At 40.0% G+C, this 26,403-nt stretch overlaps 2 protein-coding genes across 2 annotated transcripts; one reads left to right on the forward strand and one right to left on the reverse strand.

Annotated features, from left to right (window-relative positions):
- Positions 1–3,272: 3,272 nt before the first annotated feature.
- On the forward strand, positions 3,273–14,866 carry LOC106942091 (collagen type IV alpha-3-binding protein-like; the record flags this gene model as incomplete). Its single annotated transcript, XM_015025269.1, has 16 exons — positions 3,273–3,389; positions 3,518–3,583; positions 6,121–6,228; positions 6,815–6,950; positions 8,411–8,494; positions 10,219–10,376; positions 10,479–10,571; positions 10,638–10,724; positions 10,822–10,914; positions 11,721–11,816; positions 11,934–12,066; positions 12,701–12,771; positions 12,862–12,990; positions 13,076–13,205; positions 14,301–14,437; positions 14,527–14,866. Coding segments are annotated over 15 exons (1,629 nt in total), but the record flags the coding sequence as incomplete, so codon positions are not given.
- A 1,515-nt stretch (positions 14,867–16,381) lies between these two features.
- Positions 16,382–25,110, reverse strand: LOC106942092 (3-hydroxy-3-methylglutaryl-coenzyme A reductase-like). The gene is made up of 20 exons (XM_015025270.1): positions 24,997–25,110; positions 24,481–24,700; positions 24,280–24,391; positions 23,649–23,736; positions 22,831–22,915; positions 22,643–22,748; positions 22,449–22,555; positions 21,137–21,256; positions 20,872–21,005; positions 20,274–20,548; positions 20,032–20,144; positions 19,747–19,941; positions 19,165–19,323; positions 18,922–19,079; positions 18,728–18,833; positions 18,061–18,231; positions 17,833–17,973; positions 17,556–17,714; positions 17,241–17,389; positions 16,382–17,138 (listed from the first exon to the last, which is right to left on the reverse strand). The coding sequence occupies exons 2-20, from the start codon at positions 24,640–24,642 to the stop codon at positions 17,075–17,077; spliced, it is 2,604 nt and encodes an 867-aa protein (XP_014880756.1). The 5' UTR covers positions 24,643–24,700; positions 24,997–25,110; the 3' UTR covers positions 16,382–17,074.
- Positions 25,111–26,403: the final 1,293 nt, after the last annotated feature.

Consider the following 26,403-nt stretch of genomic DNA (forward strand, 5'->3'; position numbering starts at 1 on the left):
GCGTCTGCTGGTAAACAAGAGTTTTAAATCTCTTAAACCTTCCCTCATTGTCACAAAGTCCTCTTTCCTCTTTTGGTTTGAGGGCATTGCATAGTGAGTCAGACGGGCATCATAGTGGATCGCTTCCTGCTTCGCTTGTGTTCCTCATTTCATTTGTTTCCTTTTTACTCAGGAGCATGTCTCAATTCAGCCACTGATACATATCTGAAATGTATATTTCTACATTAAACCAAATTAATCAGATCGTTTCCTTGTACCTTAAAGGCCAAGCTTTCTTCTGGGTAACTCCTCACACTTTAACCTTTGAACTTGTACAGCAGCTATTACGCAGATTAACAAAAGCGTTTTTTGGAACTTCTTGTAACCTTTTATAGTTGATTTAGTTTTTATGTTCCTTTATTTCATTAGTGTTAGATTTTACTTGCTGTGCATTTACAGTACCTTGCAAAAGTATGCATACCCCTTTCAATTTTTTCACTTTTGATTGGGATCTTATGTAAAAGGTACCTTAGAAATACCAGGCGAAAAAAAGAATAAAATAAACATTGGTCTCGCTGGAGTTGGCGTTGAGGTGTCTGTGCTGCTGCTACATGATTAGCATTGAGATGCTAAATTAGGCTAGAATAGCTTTGCTAACAGGCTAACATATTTTAGCACACAATAATGGTCTTTTTCAGCGTCCAATCAGATTGTTTTCTGAAGCAAAATTAAACCCCAGTGGACCAAGAGAAGCAATCAATCAATCACGTGATAAATTAAAACAAACTCAATAATTTCAATTTGCATGATTTATCGTTTTTCTCTTTTCTTTCTTTCTACCAAAAACTGGATGACAAAAGTCTTCAGTCTGAAGCTTTGATCTCAACTAGATCTTTTTTCGAAGGACAAGTTTGTTTAGAGACTTTATAATTCATTTTATTTGTTTCTGTTGTTGAATACTTAAAAGGTCGTCCAGTTCATGTTAAATGTTCACTAGAAGTTAAAGTTTATTAGTCTTTGAGAGGTTCCCTTCCATTACTAAGCTATTATCACCACATTACTTGAAACGATAGGAAAACAATCGTATCGTTTATTGCAATAACTTCTGGAACAGTTTATCATCCAACAAAAGTTATCTTGACAGGCAGAGATGTACGCCACACTTTTCAGCTATTGTCTTTAAAAAATACACACGCACACAAAATACCTTTTTCATCGGAGTTCATAAATATCAATAAAATCCATGACAGTGTGTTGTTGCAATGTGACTGTATGTGCAAAAGGCTCTTTTTGTCCACCAGCTATGCTTTACAGTCCATGATGTTGTCACCGTGCCATCCACAGATGATCAATCAGCACAAATGTTGTCACCGTTGCCTAGCGACCAAATGTGCCACCACAGTGCACATCCAACGTCTTCTCTGTCTGCAAGCGGCTAGTACTATTATTTTAACATGTCAGCACAAAAGGAGATTTGTGCTGCGATTGTGGATCTGTCAGCTCTGCTTCCTTCGTTTGTTCTTCCTCTTCCTGTATCTCGGCAAGGATGCTACCTAAATCACAACTATCCAGCCCTTGGTAAAGATTAAATTGACTTTCTTGTCTCACGCAGCATATCTGAAATGGCATCTAGGGTCATTTTAATGTTTTCAATATTCTATTGATTTGCTAAGATGTAAAGCTGATGATCGCAATGATTACTTGCTGATGTTTGTCAGAGTGACTTTCTCAGTAAAATGAATCCAAAACGATTCAAAAATACTTTTCTGATCCCAAAGGGACATTAATTAAATTAAATAGCAGTATTTTAGTCTCTGTCCCTCTTTTTTGTTTACATTTACAATAGTTTTGCTTTTTTTTTTTCCCCCTCTTTACCAACAGTTGCTAATAAAGTGTGTGTATGTGTGTGTGTGTGTGTGTTCAGTTTTCATTTCCTCTCTCTGTGTCCATGACTGTGCTTAAACACGCCAGGGTCTCGACCATAAATCATTCTGCTCTGTTGCTGCAGTTTAACCTTGGTGCTAACGGTAGAGCTGTCCTTTCAAACATCCCAGTTTATTTCCTGAATGCTAAATGGATAACTGCTCTCCCTCCCTCTCCTCTATCTCTGAGCACACATACACTCACACACACACACACAATACAGATTTACAGTGGTGCTCAGAAACGCACTCTGTACTGCAAAATAGCTGCTTCTTTCAGTGGAATGCTGTAAGGATCAAAGATAAGCTTTACAAGATACATTTCAAGTTCCAGTAATGAAGTGTTGTTTTTTCGTGCTTCCAGCTAAAGTCAGATTAAGAAACAGATTCTTCACTGATGCATTACATATACGTCACAATTAACAAAAAGTCGTTGTTTGGCAGAAGAGATGTAAAGAAGCAGCAAAATGTACGTATGAAGTACATTTATTACTGTAAAAAATAGAAATAAATGAAGAAAATAAAGAAATATTTTAGTATGAATACTTTTCAAACACTGTGTATCTGAACGTTTATGTAACCTTTCAAATAAATTAACTGTGTTAATACAAAATCAACAATAGTTATATATACAGTGACATGTAGAAAATGCTGAGTAGTTGAGTTCAGATTAGCATAAACATTGCAGAAATCTAAGAATTTAATGTTTCCAATACATTTCTTTAAATTCAAAATCAACCAGAGATGATAACATAACATTAGTAGCCTGTTCTTGCTAACAAGCTTAACATGATATATTAGCATGGATGTAATTATTTCGCTAACACTGTGCATCAACTGTAGAACAGCAGCAGGTCTCCGTCACTGCTTCATAGCACAGGTGTAAAACCAGCTGCAGCATCTTAACGCTCATGTTGCTTTTAAAGGCAAACAATGGATTAAATGGTTGTAACGGCTAAAAAAGTGCTGTACCTGTACCTTAACAGTGTGTGTACCTGTGACACACACAGGTACACACAAAATCCCAAGAAAACAAAAATAAAAATCATAGCAAAATCTAGACTTATTTCTTGTGACTGAGGTCAATGTGTGTCAGAGGGCACAGGTACAGAAAGTGTGGGAGTCCTTAACGTTTGAAATCAAAATAGGAATAATAAAACGTTGGCCATTCTGAAGTTTAAAAAAAAAAAAAAAATTGCTTCCAGTCCAGGGCAACGCCCCCCAAACTCCACTCACTCCACCGGGTCTGGTTCTGGATTACAGTCGTATAAATCGATCAGACATCCATGTAATTAACAAAACGTGACTCGGTAACTAACCTGTTTTTTGTTTTGTATGCGTGTGTTTTGTTTTTTTTTTCTCTGTGTTTAGCCACACGAGTTTGACGAATGCCGGCTGGACATCAGCGTGAACGACAGCGTGTGGTACCTGCGAGCACAAGACCCCGAGCGCCGAAACAAGTGGATCGAGTTCATCGAGCTACACAGGGTAAGTTCCTTCACACTCACAGCCGACCTCAACAAAAAACCAGAGCCCAGTCAGTACCACATCATACATTGGTTGGATTTGTGAACGTGTGTGTTCATTGTGTGTGTGTGTGTGTGTGTTTCTGTTAGAGTATCAGAGAAGGGAGGAGGCAGAAGGGAGGAATCCAGGGAACAATAATCATCCCTTCACCACTGGTGCGTTTGAGGAGTTCTGTCACTATGTGTCTTTAGCTCTGCTCACTGTTGATGGCAAGAATGTGTGATCGATCAAATATTAATAACAAATCAACTGCGTAAGCATGTATTAATAATCGAGCAGTTTAATCCCAGTTTTTTGAGGTGGCAAGGACTGGAAAACAACCAGCTGAGCAGCATGCGTTTTGATTATTTCGTTATTGTTCTGCAGATTTATCGTTGGTGTAAAGGGTGAACAGCCTGGTGAGGAAGGGAAAGTGAAATGAGCCGTCTTCATTTTTATTTAGGATAGCTGACAAAAGGAGCAGCTTCTAGTTCCTATTGTTGACGAGCAACAAGAGAAACCCAATGACCCAACCCTTTCAGAAACACGGAAATATCACCTATCCAGTTTTGGTCTGACACTTAGTCTGTAATACCTTACAAAACGACAGCGCCCTTTTCAGATTTCTCTTTCCGAAGAAGTTGTTTGTTCCAAAGAGTATGTGCACATTTAAACATATTCCAGTGTTGGCATACAGGCTAGTTTTCATCTGTAGTCCTTCAGGGTACAATCAGTATAAATACAAAATATTACTGTGCAATACAGACAAGTTAACAAGTTTCTTCCACCAAAAACAGAATAATAAACAAGTATGTTTTTTTATCAATAAAAATATACCAGGTTACAAAAGTAAAAAAAGGAATACAAACAAATATAGCACAAATGTTCCCCACAATGCGAACAGTACATTATAAGAGTCGCATAAAAAAATTCTTAAATGGGGAAGTATGACTTTTTTGAGCTTTCCGTTATTTTATAATGTTATTCCCTCATTACAAACAACCTGCCTTACATTTTTGATGTATTTCTGAGAAATCCTGTGGCAACCATTCAGCTGTGAAAAACACCTGGGTGGACCTTTGACAATGAAGCTCCTCCTCAGCACTGCATTTTCCAATCTTCTGAGCTTCCGACTCTCAGGGTATCTCTCTCACTCAGTTCCTTCAGACTAGCCAGCAGCAATTAGCAAACACCTGGTAGAATTGCGCATCTGTTGAGCTTATCATATAGGAACTACTTCTCAGTGCAATGCTGATAAAAATGTTGTTAAAGAGTTTAATAGTGGAGCCATGTTGTGATCACTTCCTGAAGGCAGAGTTTAAGAAAGAGCAGTAGTTTCTTAAAGAGACGGAGGCCCAGTTTCAAGGCATCAGATTACAAAATAAACTTTTTATGAACTGAAAACAACATAGCTATGCTATAAAATGGCAATATGTGCCTAGAAAATACATGATACTGCCCTTTAAAAAAATTCCCAATAAAATACATTGTAATTTGTAGCTTTGCTGTGACAAAATATGAAAAAATGTCAGGAGTGCGAATACTTTTAATAAAACCTTTACAGAAGACCATCATAAGTCAAACTAAAATTCCTACTACAGACCTGGTCTGTCTGACAGACAGTGAAGGTCCACATCACGACCACATGCTGCCCACACACAGCGCCTGGTTTGGGGAAACCCCTTTCTGCACCCTCGCCCCCACTTATCCAAGCAACATTGCTCTGCACAGTCATTCCTCCCATCATGACTCACCGCTCAAAACCTTCGAGAGGCCCTGCACTTTCCTTCCTACCCACCGTTACTCAGACCAGCCAGGGTCGCCTGGGAGACCCAAAACAGTAACGCGAACACAACAAACACCAGAATGACCTGTGACGTTTAAACAGGAAACAACACTCGCTTCCCAGAGACTGAAAAATAATAATAATGCAAAAACTTAAATCTCTCTGTATTTCCTGGTTTGTGAGAAACATGTTTGTTACAGTGCTTTCTTATGCCTCAAACAGGAACATTTATCATTGTTTAAAGTGTGGTCATTATAATTGCTCATAATTTGCTGTGGTGCATCTTAGCATGTTATTACAGAGTTGGAGCTCTTCTACAGCTGACCCAGCATGTGATAAATGCTCCTTTTAATCATGCATCATTATTTGCTTTCTATTTTTTCCTGTTTTAATAGATCAGGGGTTCTTTATGCAAACACTATATCAGCCTCTAGGGCAGCAGTATGCTGGATAAAGGACAGAGAGTGGCTCTGACATCCATGTGAACACGGGCAGAGCTACTTTTGGTCATTGACCGATAGTTACCTCCATCTCCTCTAAATCCCCAGTCATGTGCGTTTGCATGCCCTGCCCCCTAGTGGCAGAAACTGTGTCTTGTAAAGAGACTCATCTGTGTTTCTGAGTGTAGCTTTCGGCTTGTTCTGTCAGGGGGCCGTTGATGTTGAAGCCAGGCTGTTGTATAACAGGAAAGGTGTTTCTGCTGTGATCACTGATTCTGCTCATATCGCCTCATACTGTCAGATCCTCATGTAAAAAAACATCGAAATGTAGTCAGATGACTAGTATTTAATACTGGAACTGTAAATTATGCCAGAAAGCTAGCAGAAATAATAAAATATTTTAAACAAAAAAAAGTTAGCAATGCAATAACACGACTTAAATTTGATACCTGAATAATATATATTTTTTATTTCATATGTTTCTCAGGCAGATTCTGGGTATGGCTCAGAGTCCAGTTTGCGAAGACACGGCTCCATGCTTTCGCTCACGTCAGCCACTAGTGGCTATTCTGCCACCTCCACATCCTCCTTCAAGGTGACAGGTTTTTAAATTGGTATTTACGCTTCTGAAGTGAAAAATCAGATGTTTTTTCCAGTAGGTGCTCTCTTCAGTGCACCTACTCAAAGTTGGCTATTTCTAGTATTTTCAAAAAAGGAGAAAAAAAGAAAAGTCGGAGAGCAAAGATGTAAGAAGCTGTTTATTGGTAAGCTGTATTTTCTAAGACATATTTGCTGTTTGTTCAGGTGACAAAAGAGCAGGAGGCAGATTTTTAGCTAAGAATAAGAACAAAATACAAAGTTGATCATCCCAGAGTAAAGCATCCAAATTCACTAAAATATACAAACTGTTTTTGCATTGTAACACAACATGCTAAAACAGGTTTAATATGTCAAGTCTGTAATTATTTTAAATGGTAAACCCTATTTTTACAATGATATTTAATCGCCTCTACACTAATTTAGAAAACAAGTGCTATCATATTTCTTCAGAATTTGGAATTGGTGCAAAAGAAAAAAAAATCATGATTGTTGCATTCCCTGAATTTCACCAAAAAAAGTTAGTCATCCAGACTAAAAAGGCTCTATATGGGTCATAATTTTGATTTAATATTTTTCCCCAGAAGGGTCACAGTCTACGAGAGAAGCTGGCCGAGATGGAGACGTTCAGAGACATCTTGTGCAGGCAGGTGGACACGCTGCAGAAGTACTTTGATAGCTGTGCCGATGTGTCCAAGGACGAGCTGCAGAGAGACAAAAGTAAGAACCACTAAGAAACAAAAATGATGTGACGGGAACATGGACTTTACATGGTCAGAGTTCCTTGTAGAGCTCTAAAAACGGTCAGGAAGGTGGACTATGAAATGAATTCATCCAATAAACATGAATCCAGAGCATATTCATTTCTCTTGTGAAATATGAAGTCAGGAAATTATGCTCTACAAGTCATTTTTTATTTGCTCCTAGTAAATTACTACTTTGTTTTTATGCTTTTTGTTTCTTTCAGAAAAATTAACGAGTTTTACTTTTGGCCTCAAAAGAATCAACAAATTAGAGCTTTTGAACTTTAGATACGACAATAAAAAAGCAATAATAAACAGTTTACACAACAATCTATGTATGTGTTAGCTAGTCTGTAATTAGCCATCTACTGTTTGTGTTTCAATGTGTGTGGAAAGCACAGATTGGTCCAAGTTGCTTCAAACTAACTTAAGGTTAAGAGTTCTTGACACTTAACAGTGAAATGTTGTAAAATCAGCTCCTCCAGGAAGATTCGATGTCATGATTGCAACTATTAATTCAAATTCACTCATCATTTGTAAATTCTGTGCAGACATGCAATTTTCACCAATCGGCGCAGCTTTTCCACAAATCTGACCAATCATACCTATATTTGCATATATTAATGTTGTTACCTATTTTACATCCCTTGCTTGTCAGTTAATGCCAGGAATAAACACAATCCTGTTAAATTTCTCTACAGAAGTTGTTCTCGTTGTTGCTTTTGACATATTTAGGCAAAATCTCTGTCACAATATAAAGAGCAAAGAGTCAGGGAGGAGACGTTGGACCAGAGACCAGCAGCAGGACGATGATTCAGTCTTGTCCATTTTATTCTAAGGGATAAAAACTTGATGGAAAAAAAGAAGATAATGAAAGGGAAGGTTATGTGCAGCAGTTTCAACTTTTTTGTAACATTTGCAACTTTTTGACAAAGATGATAATCTTAGGCCACAACAATCACAAAGAGAATCATCGCAACATTTTGGAGGGACTGAAAAATTGTGGAGGAAGAAATATGCAATAAATCTTGGAAGGAATGTGTTTTGTGACTCAGACAGCAGTGATTTGATCAGCCCCCTCACTGCTTCTCCGTCTTGGCCGGCTTAGCATTCGTTGATGGCAGTCTTCACTTAGACGACCACAATGAATGAAACCCGGCTTTTGTTCTCCTGATCTCTCTCCCTGTCTTCCTCTCCGGCTCTCCCTCCATTCTGAGGATGAAACCAGACCATTGTCATGTTGTCCAGAGCAGCAGAAGGCCGTCGGCCCCGTTGGTCCGCTGTGCTGTGCAGTCGGTTATGATTCAGACCACTAGGCGTGACCCTGTCCAGAAACTCTGACCTTAAGGGACACTCTGACAAGAAAAGACTTTTGTGTAGCAAATCACCTGTTTGTGGTTTGTGCCGTCCAGTCTGAATCCTTCTGTGTTGTTTCAGTTGTGGAGGACGATGAAGACGATTTCCCAAACACCCGCACCGACGGAGAGTTTCTGCACAACAGCAACGGTAGCAAAGAAAAATGTGAGTAATTCACAGTTCTTTTTTAAAAAATGTCCTTCAGTGACTATTTTATCGGTTTGTTTTGAACACAGTATTAAAAAATTACAGTAAAAGGCTATAAAATTATTGTAATTTTAATACGGCTGCAACTAACATTTAGCTTGGTTATCAATTAATCGATTATTTTGACGATTAATCAGAAAAAAACTGGCACATTCTGCAGATTTTTCACTTGAGCCATTTTTATACAATTTTAGAAATGCATTAAAGTATGCAAATAAATAATTCAATTCCTTTTTTACATAAGAAAATAAATATTGTATTGCCTAAAGTATAACAACACAGCATTCCTTTAGTGAACACGCAATCTTTTGTAGCAAAGGATGCATAAACAAAATACTTATAACATCAACATATGAAAAGCACAGCCCTTTCTGCTTAACATCAATAGTGTTGATGTTGATCTATTGATTGATCTTGGTTGGTTGATTGGTTGATTGGTTGATCTATTGATTATTTGTTGGATGAATTAATTAATAATTGGACAGCAAAAGGTATTTAACATATTTTCTTTTACAAAATTTGAACTGGGTGAAGCTAAAATTAGTTCCCTCGAATTTTGGATAGAGCAGACAGGTTTTTTTTTTATCTTAAATTTTATATCTATATATATGTATATATATATAGATATATATATATATATATATATATATATATGTGTGTGTGTGTGTGTTTTGTACAGTTTTGACTAAATAGCTGCTTTGAATATATTATTCTCTCAACAAATGCTGTTTTTTTAGACTATACTTCAGTTAGCGATTACTCGACTACTGAAGAAGTTGCCGAATAATTTCAATAATCGATTTATGACGATTAATCTGATTAATTGTTTCAGCTTTAATTTTTACTGTGTAAAGGGATAGTTCAACTTAATAAAATGGGTCTGGGTGGAGCTGCCTGTGGCTAACCTGTTGTAGTCTGTGGTCAGATTGACCTCAGTTTGGAGAATCAAAGGAGTCGAGTTAAGCCACTCAGAACATATGCAAAATTCTCACCAAGTAAATCTACTCAAGCCTCATATTCAAACAAATTACATGTAAATATTTTCAACCTTTTACTTTGTGCTTTGAACAGCTGTTTACTATATGTCACTACTGATACTATACATCATTTTAAGCTAACCAAAATGTCTAAGTGAATTCTTTGAGAATTTATTGGGCGGCCTCTGTGTCGTCGTCTCAAACACATTAGATTTGCTTTAGCTGAAAAATTAGTAAGCAACTCTGATGGTGGTGGACATTTTTGAAGCTTTAAAACAATTAGTTCTGAGTACCTGTTAGCATTGTGTCTCCTTCAGACGACCTCATTATTTTTCAAATTAAATAGATGAGTGTGGATCTTCTAAAAAGTTAACTTCTCACCTGTAGTTCTTGAAATCTTCATCTAGTATAAATCCGGATAATTTGGTGGTTTAGCCAGAAGCTAATGGCTAATCCAAAAGAAGGCATTGCCAAAGTGAACTTCTACCATCTTCCAAAAAGAAAAAAAAAATCTTATTTTGCAGACTTTTAACCTTTTGCGCCAGTAATGTATGTTGGAGGCAGTGCGCCACCAATAATCTTCCTGTCTGAAACGCATACTAGGAATGAAACACCCCAAGCAACAGAAAACTTTACACGTTGATCCTATAAACTAAGTCATTGTCATTCATAGCATTTGCTTTTATTTCTCTGCTCTTTGCTCAGTGTTTCAGTCCTTGAATCCAAAGGGAATCAATGGAATAGACTTTAAGGGCGAGGCCATCACGTTCAAGGCCACCACGGCTGGAATCTTAGCCACTCTGTCCCACTGTATCGACCTGATGGTAAAGAGAGAGGACAGCTGGCAGAAGAGACTGGACAAGGTCTGTAACATTTGGACTGCTGTGAAGTCTAAAAGGTCACGTTTGATTTGTTTGCTTTCCAATCTTTTTACCGTGACTGTAATTTAACGTCTGTTTTTGTAGGAAATGGAAAAGAGAAGAAGAATAGAGGAAAGCTATATATCAGCCCTTAATGAGCTGAAGAAGAAGTCTCACTTTGGAGGTCCAGATTATGAGGTAAAATAATTGTAACATTTCTCCATTATGCAATAGAAATAACTGACTTAGTTGTCTCATTTATAGGAAGGACCAAACAGTTTAATTAATGAGGATGAATTTTTTGATGCGGTGGAAGCTGCTCTCGACAGGCAGGACAAAATTGAAGAACAGGTAAAACAAAACCATCAGAAAAAATAAAACAATTTGTCACTTTTTTCATGTTTTTATCATGATTACAACTAAACTTCCAATGTTTGTTTGGGTGTAGTCTCAGGCAGAGAAGACGAGGATAGAGCGATCCAGCCCACCTCCTCCTGAAGACATCTACTCCACCTCCGGCTCGCACCGGTTCTCCGATAAGGTTAGAGTGCTGTTCTCCTCACAAGATACTTTAATCATTTTACACACCTCCCCTCCATTTCTCCTCCTCTAATCCCGTTTCACACAATTTGTCCAGCATCACCAGCTTTCCATTACAAATGTGCACAAAACTTTATCGATAATGCGCCAACATCGAAAAAACACAATATTGCGATGTGAATACATCTGTTCACACGATAAATTGTTAAAAAACATCACACGCCATCATCCTCCTGCCACTTCCTGTCTTCTTCTTTGACTTTTTTTTATCCGGGTTGTTGATCACATGGCTCATAAGGAAAAAAATGTTTCCATTGAAATTTGCAAAATTTTGATATGGCCGAAAAGCCATCTCATCCGAGCACAAAAACTTTTTCATCAAAAAATGTGAGGTTTTTTGAAATTATCTTGTTTCCATTAAGCAGATTCTGAACTCCAATTTGTGTAGTTAAATGGTCAATAGAGTCATAGTGGAACCACTGAGCAAGTCTTTCAGTCATTTTCCTGTTTCCCCTGTTTAAACTGGACATCATGTTTTCATGAGGCAAGGTCTTTAAATAGTCTGCTTTTGTCTGATACTCCTCAATAAAGGCTAGTCAAGACAACTGAGAACCTGCAATGAGACTTAGATATTGCTTTCCTCAGATGCTCTCCATCCAAGAAGGTGGAGGTTTTAATGTTTCAATGAGTATCAGTTGTTGTTTCTATTGTTTACCACTTGGTGACGCCATCCCTTAGAATCCCTCTGCTCTCTGATTGCATCTAAATTATTCATTCCCTCTTCCTGTCGCTTGCCTTGTGTTGTAGGTGGAAGAGATGGTGCAGAATCACATGACCTACTCGCTGCAGGATGTCGGTGGAGACGCCAACTGGCAACTGGTTGTAGAAGAGGGAGAGATGAAGGTGAGGCCATATTCACAGAAACTGTGACGGTATTCCAAAAAGCACAAATAAATGGGAGGTTCATTTTAAGTTTGGTATAAGGAATAAAGAAGGTTTCCCGACATGTTTGCAACGCAGGTTTACAGGAGAGAAGTGGAGGAAAATGGGATTGTGTTGGACCCTTTGAAGGCCACCCACTCTGTGAAGGGAGTCACAGGTCATGAAGTCTGCCACTACTTTTGGGACACCATGTACCGCAACGACTGGGAAAGTAAGTCTTTGAGGTCTGGAAGTCCAGTAGACTGCAGCATTTGTTACATTTTCAGCTGATGAGGCATGTTACAGGGTTTGGTGTCAAACAAACCAAGCCCTTTGAAAAACCTGTTTATCCTCCTCGCCTGTGGTGGCGCTGCTCCACGAACGACTGAAGGAAACGCCATAAAATCCTCTGAAGAAGACACTGGAAGCAAATCCCTTTTTCACAAAAAACAAACAAAAATGGAGGAGCTAATAGTTGTATGATTACTCCGTCATCTTTAGGAAAAGACAGTGAGCCATTTCTGCTGCTAGACTTTTGCGTTTGTTTTGGTTGTTTTTTACCCAGAATGCCCTGCCCATTCTGAGTAAGGCTGACTGCAGCTTTTGGAGCCGGCTCTGGTCAGTTTTGCATTCACATACGCATTTGAATTAGATGAGAGTTCACTTCAACCGAGCTGAGACCCAGGTTTTTGGGCGGAGCAGAGTTTTCTTTTTTGCTCTGTATCAGAGTTTGAGTCACGACTCAGCAGACTATCGGGTGTGAAAACACCCTAAATGAACCCTGTGTTCAGACAACCAGCTCAGGAGCTGTTTTTCATTTCATTTCAGGAAATGAAATGAAAAACATTACGTTCTTCTTTCTGCAGCTACTATTGAAAACTTCAATGTGGTGGAGAGACTTTCAGACAACGCAGCAATAATCTACCAAACACACAAGGTAAGAGCCAGAGGCTGGAATGCTTTAGGTCCCAAACCAAACATCCTGGTGTTGTAGATCTGCAGCCTGATGAGCCAACCTGTGTTGCAGCGTGTGTGGCCTGCATCCCAGAGGGACGTGCTGTACCTTTCTGCCATGAGGAAGATTTTGGCCAACAACGAGAATGACCCCGACACCTGGCTGGTGTGCAACTTCTCTGTGGATCACGACGAGGCTCAGGTCAGAACCCAGATCCGCTCCACGTCCCACAGACCACAACAACCGAGTTCTTCCTGTAACCTTCTGGTTTTCTTCCCTCGTTCAGACGAGCAGCAGATGTGTGCGTGCCAAAATCAACATCGCTATGATCTGTCAGACCCTGGTCAGTCCACCAGAGGGAGACAAAGAGATCAGCAGGGACAACATCCTGTGTAAAATCACCTATGTTGCCAATGGTAATTCTACTGCATTTTCATTTATATGGAAGACAATCGGTGCCACAATGCAGTGAATAAAAATAATCATAAAAAATCAGTAACCGGTTACTCTAATGTGCCCACTAAAATTTAATGTGAGAACATGATATGTTACATAACCTACATGAAAAAAAACTATACTATGTCATGGATGCAGAATATATTCAGTCAACTCAACTAACGTTGCTCAGCTATAGATCATTGGTTTTATTGGGTAACCAATCAGCTGCTAGCCTGTTAGTGATGCACAGTAAGAGCTTAAATAGTTTCACAGCAGATGACAAATAAATAAATATGTACTAAAAAACTTCTGTGGTGATACAGTTTATTCAATTTTTTTTGTTTCCAAATTTTGCATTTAGATTTTAGTTTGTTGGGTCCAATTCTGATGCCTTTATTTATTTAATGCAATTATTTCCAATATTTACATTTTCAACTTTAATTTAGAACACTGTATTAGTTGGCCATGACTGTTCATACCTTATTCTATATCTTTTCCAACTATAATATTTTTGTGTGTACTAGTTGTAAACATAAACTTCTAGTCTGCTAATTTTATTTCAAAAAATCAAAGCTTATATTTTGAAAAATAAAAGGTAAAAGTTTTTTAAGCTAATCACCCGATTATAGACTTTCCAGAAATAGTTTTTTTTGTCGCCTGTTTTTCATTCACACTGTTGTTCTGACTCCATCCAGTTGCATCAGTGACACCAACCAAATAATACGTTTGACGCCCTGCTGCTTACCTGGGCAGCCAGGACAGGAAACCAAAATAAAATGCCACAAGCTAAATGAAAACTAATTGCTTCCAGACAAATCTTGGAGAAATTAGTCCAACTATGCAATCTAATATAAATAGTAATAATAAACGCAAACTGTCCATTAAACAAAAGTGTTAATTGGAGAAAAATCTGTGAATGCAGCAACTTTAAGCACAACCTCTTGATGGGAACCTTTTTCCTCCCCTTTTAAAATCTTTGACATCATTTTGACTTGTTGTCAAAATGATGGGAGTAATTGGATATTATTCTATAAATAATTTAAATGTTTCCGTGTGTGTTTGTGTGTGTGCAGTGAATCCGGGGGGCTGGGCTCCAGCCTCCGTACTCAGGGCCGTAGCTAAGAGGGAGTACCCCAAGTTCCTCAAGCGCTTCACTTCCTATGTGCAAGAAAAAACCAGCGGCAAGCCCATCTTATTCTGAGACATGCAGGTAAAATGAGTTTTCTGCTGAGACGGGGTTATTTTACATTTAAAATAATATTGCAGAGTGATGCCATCACCGTTCTTTATCTTTTTTAGGATCAAAAAATGAGGTCAGATCTACGGCAGAAGGACTGGAGGGACTCTATTTCCAAACTCCATCCCTCCAAGAAAAGACGTTATTTTTCTTTTCTTTTTGTCCTGGTTTGTAGCTAAAACGTAGGGTGGGTGCATGATAGATCATAAGGCTCAAGAGAAGAGCACCACTAGTCTGGAAAAAAAAAAGAATGTTTATAAATTGACTGGACAAGACGTGATTACCATTTTTTAATAACAACACTGAGAAGACTCTCCACCCATCAGAGTGAAGGGGAAACACTCTGCAGCTGCTTCCCCTGATGTACCTAAATGTTTGGAAACTCTGGAAAGAAGTTTATAAAACAAACAAAACAAAGAAAATCTTAGTTTTTAGACTGAAATAAGTAACTATTTTTGTGTGGATAATGTCATGTTTTGAGTTGATTATTATTATTTTCCCCACATCTCGGCTGTGTAATCTCCAGAGGGCTTCCCGTTAGCGTGCGAGCCCGATGATAGAAGCTGTACGTTTCTCTAATGAAACCACCCGACATGCCGGTGTTTGAAGGAGGAACCAGGGATTATCACGACGCCTGCACATTCACCAACTGTGAATAACACCGTTCCAGTTTTGCTTTCTTCGCGACCACGCTTCGCTACGAATGTAAATAGTTGTCATGGCTTCCGCCGACGGTTTGCAAAGCTTTGACTCGAGCCCAGATGCCTTAGTGTCGCAGGAAGACGTAGAAGGTTGCTGATAGAGGAAGTGCCTCTCGGGTGCGTTCGTTTTATTCGACTCAAATCTGGTCTTGCCGTGTTTTTGACTGAACAAATGAACCCGGTGAGGAGTTACTCATGTTGTCCACAGAACGAGCCATATTCCAAGCTCTAGAATAAACGTGTCACAATCAGTGTTAGTATTTCTGGGATTTGTTACATGAAGGACTCCACTGGCACAATTTGAACAGGTCATTTAAAAAAAATTATTTGTACTGCAGCTTTTTCTTCTTGATCATGTGGAAGAATGTTACGCTCTGTAACATCAAGGCAAATTAACAGATTTCAATTTTACTTATTTTTAATACTTTCTATTCTTTCTCTGTACTGCATTACCTTGTCTGTTCTGCTACTTTTTCCTACGTTTTCTTTCCCGGTTATTCCTAAGCTTGTGAATTCAGACATTCTGTCTGAAAGACGCGATGGAGGAGTTCGCTCGGCCTGCTGCTCGTTGGAAAAATGCCAGGGTTAGGCCGTTTTAATCTGAAAGCAAACATTTTCCTGTAAATTGAGTTTTCTGTGTTTTGGTCAAACTGAATGTACTTTGACTTTTTGTAAAGTTGTTCATACTAACGCTTTGGGATCGGCCTGTAAATGTACTGTACTGTGGCATCTCTTCTGCCCTGTTTTGAAAGTGAAATAAATCCATTTATCCTTTTTTTTTTTTTTTTTTTTTTTTTCCCTCAAACTCTCGTCCTCTTTACAGTTTAAGCACATTAATCTTTTTTTGTAGAAATTCTGTTTCTACATTGTAAATTTTATAGATGAAGTGATGGGTTTTGCCTAAAACACAGATTCTTATAATGAAATCAAATAGTTTATGGAGTGGACTGATTAAAACCAGATTATTCTTCATATACCACTAAATAGTTTTCTTAAAACCTCCTGCCAAATACTGAATACAAACATGTTTGTGATACTATGTCAAAGATGTTTCAGGAATATTGACCATAGATCCGTTTGACTTCATCAAATTACTTGGAAAAGGTATTTTAATTGAAGAGAAAATAATCTTGACATAGAAAAACAAAATGTATGAAAAATAAAAGCTGTTAAAGAACTTGAGCTTCTTTTGTTTTATAAAGATGAGTTCACCAAGTAGAAAGGTAGCGTTTTATTTTTTAAATATGATTACAAGTGTAAGAAATTTCTTTGAATTGGATATTCTATGTAAAGCTCCACTTGTAACGCATAAGGCCACTTCTGAGGATGGCAATACAAGAATCTGTCTGATTTATCACAACCGTCCTTTAACATTCACCACCTGCAGGAATCCAATACTTTCACATGAAAAGGTTAAAAAATAAATAAATATTGCTTTAAGTCTCTTGTTTCCCAGCAGTGACGACTAGTTAGTGGATCCGAGCGGGAGCCAAGAAGACCAGCAGTCATGGCCGCTCCGTAGTATACACAGTATACAGCAGCGAGCTTTTAGTCAGGTAGGATGGCACGGGCCGGAGCTTACAACACTGGCAGGAAAAAACACATTCAGGGTTCGAAACGTGAGCAGAAATGGCCTCACACACATCTGCAGCACCGTCTCCAGCAAGCTTTTGGCAAATGCAGACAGGTTTAAACCTGTTTAACAATCATTAAACAGGTTTTCTCACATGTCAGATTCAGTAAGCTGATTGGCCAGGATGAAAAAAAAAAAGATGCAAATAAATAGCACACATTAGTAATGGTAACATCTCCACTGAGAAACAAACAAAAAAAAAAAAAAAAAAAAAAAGATTTGCAGTCAGAGAGCAACCAAACACAGGCTGTGTTTATAGCAGTTTTGGACGAAGCGTCAACGCTTAGGGACGTTTGTCTCAGTCGCTGGGAAAGCCATCTCGGGCAGGCTGGTCTTAGATCTGAGAGGGGAGAGAGAGAGAGACATGCAGTCAGAAATGGCCGAAAAAGGTGGTGGAGGCAGCATTGGGAACAAAAACTTAAAAAAAAACAAGCAACCCTACCTGTTGTGAGTCATGTGGCTTTTGACGAGGTGTCCTGCTGCCAGAGCGGCCATCAGAGACAGCTCCCCCGCCAGGACGGTGGCACACACTACGCGGGCCAGCTGGCGGGCGTTCTCTCCCGGCTGGTTGGGCCTGGCGACACCAAGCATCTGTAGAGGAAGAACGACAGAAACGCCTCAGAACATTTCCTGCACTGCAGGTGCACCAAGTAGCAACTGATGAGGATTTTAGTTATCGATTAATTGATTATTCTGACAATTAATCCGATTTAAAAAATTGCCGCATTCTGCAGATTGGTGGTTGGGGTGGTGGTACCTGCAGACAGGCCTGCTGTGGCGGCAGGTTGGTGCCTCCGCCCACAGTGCCCAGCTCTATGGACGGCATGGTGCAGCTGATGTACAGGTCGTCTCCGTCTGGGCCGGCAGCCTCCATCTGAGTGATGCAGCTGGAGCTCCCCACGGTCTGAGCCGGGTCCTGCACCATAGCAACAGCACCAGTGAGGAACTGGGAGGACGACTGGTCACACCAAGTCCGTCCATTAACCACTAAACTAACAGCAGCTCCGGTCTGAGCGCGCTCGGTGCTGCTCTACCTGTCCACAGGCGATGAAGATGGCGGTGACGATGTTGGCAGCATGTGCGTTGAAGCCCCCTATGCTGCCGGCCATGGCCGAGCCCACCAGGTTCTTACTGATGTTCAGATCCACCAGAGCGGCCGTGCTGCTCTTCAGAACCTGCAGCAGAACATTTACACAACACTATGAGCACAGCTAGGGACGACGGGAACTCGAGCTGACATCATTTCCTGTTGGATCCTTTACCTCCCTCACCACCTGGGCAGGGATGGTGGCTTCACACACAGCGGACTTCCCCCGACCCAGGATCCAGTTGATGGCAGCAGACTTTTTGTCAGTGCAGTAGTTACCACTGACAGACAGAACCTCCATGTCTGGGAAGTGCTGCTTGAGCCGACCCAGAGCCTGCTCCGTCCCCTGAAGGGCGCGTGCACACGCGCACACACGCACACACATACACACCTTTATCTATGGTGTTGGACACACTGGGAACTTTTTCAAGAAATGAAGGGAAAAAAACCAACTCATTTCATCCACAGTCGAGCACCGTTTTGAGTCGGTGTAGCACAAAATAAAGCGCTTGGTGAAAAATCTCAGTTCTGATTTTAAAATCACATTTTTTTTTCCCCAATTTCTTTTCTAAAAAGTAAAAATAATGATAAATTTACAAATGAGAGTATTTCTTACTTCAGTCAACCCTTCTGTGAGTTGCATGGTGGAGTGTCAGGGTGAGGCTACGAGAATTTTAGTCATAATACCACAAAAAAAAAAAAAATCCTTTCCAAATATTAAACAATAATAAAACCAAACATTTGATCAATCGCTCAGCTCTACATAAAATACTTTAAGGTTTTGAAAGGTGTTGAAAATGTTCAATGCTGCCAACAAGGAGAGCTTGGCTGTCTGGCTGTACCTTAGAGAGCATGTTCATCCCCATGGCGTCGCCCGTCTGCGACTGGAAGCGAATGTAAAGGTTTCTTCCTGCCACACAGGCCAGCAGCTTCTCCAGACGGGCAAACCTGCAAACACAAACGTCTAGTTTTGATCTTTCTGCCTCTCAGGTGAAACAAAAAATAAAAAAAAATCACCTCCGCGGTCGTTTCCCACCTGCTGGTCTCGTCGAAGGCTTCCTTGACCAAGCCGAACCCATCCGTCGTCTCCAGCCACATTTTGACCTCTGCGGCCCGGCACGCCGAAGGCAGCCTCACCACAGGACCCCTGGTCATGCTGTCGGCCAGGATCCTGCTGCTGCAGCCCCCGCTCAGCTGGACGGGGGAAGAAGAAGAAGAGCGCTAACGGTTAGCGACGGAGTGCACCGGACATGACTGGAGCAGGAGCCAGTGTACCTACAGAAACCGCTCTGCATCCTCTGTTGGTGCTGGCCACGAGGCAGCCCTCCGTGGTCGCCATGGGGACATGAAACTGCTGGCCGTCCAACAGCAGCGGGCCGGCCACGCCCACTGGCACTGGCATGTAGCCGATGACGTTCTCGCAGCAAGCGCCCATCACCTACAGCGACACAAAATGAAACACAAAGCAGCGGATGAGGAGCTGAAACGGTTTCTATGGCAACATAAAAACAGGATAACTTAAAGGGGAAGTGTTACGTGAAATCAATTTTATGAGTTTTACATTGTTATGTTGTTCCCTCATCAAAAACATTCCTGGAGTGTTGCTTTGATTCTTTCATGCATGTTTGAGAAATCCTTTAATTTCCATGGCAACCATTCAGTTGTGCAAAGCACCTGGGTGGACCTAGCCCCGCCTCCAAGGATGAAGCTCCTCCCCTACTCAGCTCCTTCAGACTAGCCAGCAGCAATTAGCAAACTACAAAGTCAAATTTCTTATAAGTGATATTTGATATATAACGGCATTTATTTATATATTATTAATAATACTGCCCCTTTAAAGTACGAGGGAACCGGTAAATACCTTTGAATAGTCGTAGCCTTTGTAAGGCAGACCAGACAAAGCGGAGCTGACAGGAAGTTTCAGCGCCAGCATCTCTCTCCTGATGGCCACGCCCCTTTCTGGAGTCTCCAGCAGCGCTTCCAGTTTGTAGTTCAGGATCTTCCTAGCGGTCACCAGGTTGATCACCTCTGAATCCGTCAGCATTTCTGGACCCCTCTAGAAAAAAGAAATATTTTAAAAAGCATCAGAAACCATTTCCACACCATCAAAAACTACCTGAGCTGTCTGTGTGGTCTGGTGAGTCACCTGGGGGTCAGAGAGGACGGCCATGCATTCCTCCAGTGAGCGAGGTTCTGCTCCACAGCCTGCAGGAGCTCTGCACGTCTCCAGGCGAGGTGAAGCACAGCCGCCGAATGATCCTAAAATGATCAAGAATATTCTAATGAGATTCATGTTTTTATCATTTTAACACAGACAGGAAGAAGATCCATCTAATCAAAGCCACAGAGTGTTAAATCTGGGAGGAATCTCCCAAAACAAAAAGATACCTTTACAGGTAATGTCAGCCTCAGGCAACGGTTTAACGTCTGAGACCGCCGAGGAAGCAACCCCGGTTGCTAAGACACCAGCGGAGCTTTTCCTGGCAGCTGATTGGTCCCTCCTGCAGCAGCTGTCGGCTGCCCGTGGCTTCTGAACCAGAGAGGCGCCGCTAATGGGACTCCTGAGAGACAGGGAGGACTCGGTGTCCGCTTGCTCAAAGAAGACGTACTTGATGGCGAGAAGCAGCGCCAGGCCAAGGGTTATCACATGTTCCAGCTCCATGCTGGAGGGACGAGACGGACAACAAACATGAGCGGAGCGGGACAAACGGGATGTACAGAAAGACGCTTCACCTGCAAAGTTCAAGCATTTTCAAAATACCATTTCAAACTTTTCCTGCACCAAACTGGAGATAGAAATGATACAAATGACAGTTTCAATTCACTATTATATCGTTTATTAATGTTAACTTTCTTTGAGATGATATTCTACATCCTGCAGCAAGGACAAGGGAAACTAAAATGTAGGAACATTTTATGTGTTTTAAATGTCTTATAACCTCCTGATAACAAGTATAAGATGATCAAAAGCTCATTTTGTGTTTACCTGGTGAGTTTCAGGGGCCACACGGTCCCAGCTGATTCCAGTCTCTCAGCTACGGGTCCCTCTGCTGTGCGATTGCGACCCGAACGCTCAGCTGTTAACCGAGTGTGGGCGTGGACCAGGGCCAAACCGAGAGACTGAAAGACGGGAAAGAGAAACGGACTGACGCTTGCTTCATTGTTCCAACTTCACACGAGGAAAGTAAAACTAAACCTCCTTTAGGCAGCAGCAAAAAACTGGAAAGGTTGTTTTGTTTCTTTGTTCTCACCATGATGATTTTAACTCTTTGGGTCACAGGGTTGGGCTTGTTGTCTTCTTCCTCTGCCAGAACATTAGCCAAGTGGCTCATCTGCCAGATGGGACGGCCTTCCCGACTTTCCCTGGACAGCTTTAAAGCAGAAGAATCCACTGATGTGTATCAGTAACTCACTGATACACATCACTGGACTGGACGTTACACATCGAGTCTGGGAATAACGGTAGCTGGTAAAATGGCACAATCATGCCAAGAATCTGAAAAATGGATGCGATGTTTTGCTATTAGATGTCAACACTACGGCAGCGAAAATAACAAGGTCCAAGTGAATCACATTTCACAGGAGAGGAAAAAGCTTTAACTTAAAAAAAAATGTGAGAAAGCAGGAAGTAGGTTATGCTGGCTTGACAATTTTACCGTGTAGATGTGCTGAGGAATTCGGTATGTTTTGGTTCAGTTAACACTAAAATAAGGCAACAAACACACCTAGACTCTGACAGACCATCAGTAGAGCAGGTGTTTAAATTAGCTGATCTACCAACCCCAGTGTTTAGTTGGCCAATTAGCAAAACTAACGCTGAGTCCGAAAACTGGAACGGACTGAATGCTCTCGGGTTTTTATGGGCTCTCTTTGTCTGGGAAACGTCTGCGTGTTTTTTGGTGTCCATTCCTGATACACTTGAACATAATCTCTGCTATCAGCTAGCGGAGCTGTTGTCAGTCAGTTGCCATGACAACTAAACGTGGTTTTGAGTTGTTTTTTTGGCATTAATTCCCTGCACACTGCAACGGTTGTGATTTCTAAAAGTTTAATAAGCGACAAAAACTGGACTAATTTTCCTTGTTGTTCGCAGTATGTGGAGATGTTCATAAGTGTCATCAAATGGGATGAAATATTTCATAAAGCACAGGAGTCATAGTTTGATTATTATTAGCGATAATTATGTAAAATTAAGTTATTGTCCAATATTAAAAAAAGAAAAATTCACCTAGAAACGACAGAAACCAAACTATTTATGGATTTATTTCTAGGCAGTATAAATATTTTACATATTGAAACCTAGCAATTTTCTCCACTTTAATCTAAGCCTCATTTTCTAAAACTTGGTTAAGAAATAAGAGCGCTACGACAGATTCCTGCTCAAAGGAACAGTTTAGTTTTGTTGTTGTGGCTCAAAGCAGAGTAATGACTCCTGCAGGAGTACGTCTCTAGCCATAGCGGCTAACCGGCGCTGTCCAATCCACCAATATACATCAATGATAGCAACTATTCTCTACATTAGACTGAGCTTGCTTCAACAGGATGTTTTGGGTTCAACCTTACCTCGAGGACTAGAGAGACGCACGCTGGGAAGAACGTCATGAAAACAAAGTAATTGGCCAGAACAGACATGCAGCCAAAACAGCACATGATCTCCAACTGAGGAACGCCTGGAGAGCAAATCAGGTCCTGATTAAAATCTGTTTGACACCAGCAAATGTTTTGGGTTGTTAAAACAAAACAAAAGTCGTTCTCACCCGACATGGTGCCGATTCCTATAACCAGACACTCGACGAGAGCATCCAGGGTGAACGTGGGGCCGAGGATAGCCATGCCCTTGGATATGTTCTCCCCCACCGCCTCCTACACAGAATCACGACCAGATTGTTACGGCTGAACGGTTCAAGGTGCAAGTTCAGACGCAGCGACAGGAGTGAAACACTACCTGGGAGTTGGAGCTGAGGGCAAATTTAGCTAAAGTGCAGGCTTTGGACAGGTCAATGAGCAGGAGAAAGAACGGCAGAGCTTCACTGCAGGAAAACAGGACAGGGTGAGATTTCTACAGCAATAATAACTAAAACAACTGAGCAGCAGCCTTTGTATCAATGTCTTAAAGAGTTTGAAAAAAAAAAAACACCATTAGATTGGGCAGAGATCAGAACTGGCCAATCAAATGAAGTTCATTCCGACGGGAGCGTCTGATTAGTTTGACAGATTGTTAAGGCCACACTAAGAAAAGTTTAAAAGTAAAGAAATAAAATTACGAGAATAAAGCCATAATGTTTCAAGAATAAGGTCGCAATGATACGAGAAGGAAATCAAAATACTATGAGTTTATACTTATTAAGACTTTATTTTACTCATTTTATTTTCTTAAATTATAAATAATGCTCCGTCTTTGATTGGAACTGAATTACACCCCTTATCGTTTTTCAATCAGAAACACAAGGCAATCTTTCTCTAAAATACTAGTAAGTATTATAATTCTAAATAAAATCCTAAGAACTTGACGCCATCGTCATATTAAAACAGGAAAACTTTAAATTTGAGACGCTTTGCTCTCTGTCCAATATGACTAAACTTGTGCAACGTTTAAAAGTATCATTTCCCTTCCATTCTGCAACAATCTGCTGCTTCGTGTTCATCCAGTAGACAAAATACAGATAAATTTAACCTAAAGTTTGTGATTCCTTCATGACTAAAGTGAGACAATTATCAGGCGTATGAAAACTTTCCTAAAGCACAACCCAAAACAACACTTACTTAAGACCGGTTAGTTCTTTCCCGAAGAAGTGGATGACCACTGTACTGAAAACAAAGCTGGAAAACACTGTAAACAATCCAGCAATACCTGCAGAAACAAACAAAACCAAATGTGTTTAGATATTTTTGGATGTTCATTTGTTTTCCCAAACGACTGTTGTGCTAGCGTTGGGATGCGTAACAAGCACAAGCCGGTCATTCAGCTCAATTCAAAAATACTTCATTTATCCCCCAGGTGAATATTGTCATAACTCAAATCGTCCAAGTGTCTTTAAAGAGTCGTTGTGTAACGGTGATGCTATGGGCAGGAAGGATCTCCAGTAGCTGTCAGTATTTGACGCTAATAAGTTGCTTCCAATTGTAAAAACAATATCTTGTTGCCTCAGTTACACATCATAATAACTGTTTAAAAGTAGAAAGAAAAAAAGAGAGCAAAAATCTTTCCAGCTCCCCAGCATCCAAAATCCAAATCCAAAGCTGTTTAAATATGTATATATATATATATATATATATATATATATATATATATATATATATATTTTTTTTTTTTTTTTAAAATCTACAAAAAGATCTACCCCAACATGGAGCGGTGTAATTTTAGAAAATGGTCACAGTCTGTCATCATACTGACCCAGAATATATTTGGATCCCAGCTGCAGGAGGTTCTTAAACTGGAAGTAGATATAAATAATAGCCATGCAGCGAGTGATGGTTAAAACGATTATATCACTACTGGGGGCCTCCTGAAAGAAAACAGGACATATAACCTCTTGTTAGCGTGAAGGAAAACAACTTTCTGTCCTTCCAAATGCTCCGTTCACAGCCGTCTCACCTCTTTAACCTTTGGACAGTTGTTCCAGCTGCACATCTGACTGCTGGTCGATGAGCTGTTCATGTTCATGAGGCAGACGGTGACGGCCAGGGTCCCCACTATCACCTCCCAGGGGTGGGAGGCCACCAGCAGGCCGTGGAGGCGGAAAAGACGGGCCAGCATCGTGGATGTCGAGATGCCTGCTTACTGGAGCTTCATCTGTAAGGCGACAATATCACACCTGAAACCAAATGACGGAGGTTAATTAGAAGGTTTAAAACGCCCAAAAATGGCCGACTAACGCAGCTGAGGAACTTTTCTTTTCACTGTACACACGCCTCTTTATTTAGCCAAAAAGCAAACTGTATCTACTTTCTCTAAATCTGAGAGATACTGGCAGTGCCTACTGTTAGCCTTAGCAACATTAGCTGTCACACCCGAACTTATCTAACATAGCCTCTTACCAGAGGAAGCTTATCCTACAGCCTTAAACGTTAATAAAACTTCCTGTTCAGTGCCACTAGAGCTCCTACGTACCTCAAATGGTGAGTTTTGCCGCGGTCAGAGGGTCTCTTTCATATTTGTGACAGCTCTGCTGCTAGACTGATGTAACTAAAATCAACATGGCGACGCGGAACTCCTGACCTCATTCTGTCGTCACCGCGGAGACGTGAAGGGGCGGCGCCGAAGGACAGGAAGTACGTCAACAATTTTTCGATTTTATTTATTTATTTATTTGTTTGTTTATTTTCACCTTTAAAACAGTTTTTAGTTGCAATTTGTTTTATCGAGAGAAAAAAAACATCAAAGGTACTGTTTTTTCCTTTGTATTTTGCATTATTTTTACGCAAAAGTCTATCAACGCGCCACTCCGAGTAGTAATACTGCGTTGTTCTGTAAAAGGAAGACACAAAACAAGGAAAAGTGCAAGTAGCTATTTGATTTGTTTTAATGCAAATTAATAGACTGAAAATAAAGCCTTTTTGTAGGCCAAAAACAGATAAAGTACACATTGAATTTGGTTTGTTTTTCTTTCATACGTGATATAATAAAAACAAAACTCCCCAGTGAGAAAAACGAAAAATTGTCACATTTCTTATATTCCTTCACACGCATCAGAATTTTTTTTATTGTTTTGCAGTATGACTGACTGTTGTTTCTGCCTCGAAGGTGTTGTGTCACGTACTTTTTTCACAAAAAAGCGAGTGGGAAAGATTGGTTAAGAAATGTTGAATAAAGATGAATGTAAAAAAATGTTTACATTTTGTTGTTCGTTTGTTGGTCATTACTGGTTTCTAATATGAAAATTCAATTACCAAAACATGCATTGATCCTAATTTTGGTTTGAGATTATGATTTATAAATTTGGCTGAATTTTGACATGTACTCATTAAGATTTTACTTAAAGTAGGAAAAATTACACATAATTTCTGAAAACGTTTTTTGACATGCTATAGGCTACGTATTGATTTACAAATTAAACTGATCAAATTATAGAAATAAAAGGGCCACTGGCCCTTACACAATTTTGTTCTTATATCTAGTTTTCCTGAAAGACAAATAAGTCAATTTCAGGATATTTAATTCACTGTCACCTGATGCTGGGGGGAAAAATTGCAAGAAGTTCTTATTTTATGCATTTATTTTAATTTTTATATATTTAGCTCATTTGCACAAACATTAATATTTCTCATTTCTTATAACTTTAGTTTTGAAAAATTGCATTTACATTATGTTGGCCACTAGAGGGTTCACAGTCCCTCTGCAGCCACATTCACAAGTTCTGTGCAGTGATAGTTATTCAGATAAATATGATTTAAATTATGAAATTACATTGATCAGCGTCGCCTGATTGCTACATCAGTTTCAGGACACAGTTTTACTGATTCTGCTTGACAGAGGGAGTCTCCTGGAAGAAAAGAATATGTCTTTTCACAAAAAAAA

Source organism: Poecilia latipinna, unplaced genomic scaffold (assembly GCF_001443285.1).
Source record: "Poecilia latipinna isolate Pla-1442-1.1 unplaced genomic scaffold, P_latipinna-1.0 Scaffold4036, whole genome shotgun sequence".
NCBI lineage: Eukaryota > Metazoa > Chordata > Actinopteri > Cyprinodontiformes > Poeciliidae > Poecilia > Poecilia latipinna.

Coding starts and splice junctions, on each gene's coding strand:
- LOC106942092 (XM_015025270.1), bottom strand. CDS start 24,642: ATGCTGGCCCGTCTTTTCCGCCTCCACGGCCTGCTGGTGGCCTCCCAC. Junction 22,556..22,642: donor AGGAATCGGCACCATGTCGG/GTGAGAACGACT, acceptor TTTGCTCTCCAG/GCGTTCCTCAGTTGGAGATC. Junction 19,080..19,164: donor GAGGATGCAGAGCGGTTTCT/GTAGGTACACTG, acceptor TCCCCCGTCCAG/CTGAGCGGGGGCTGCAGCAG.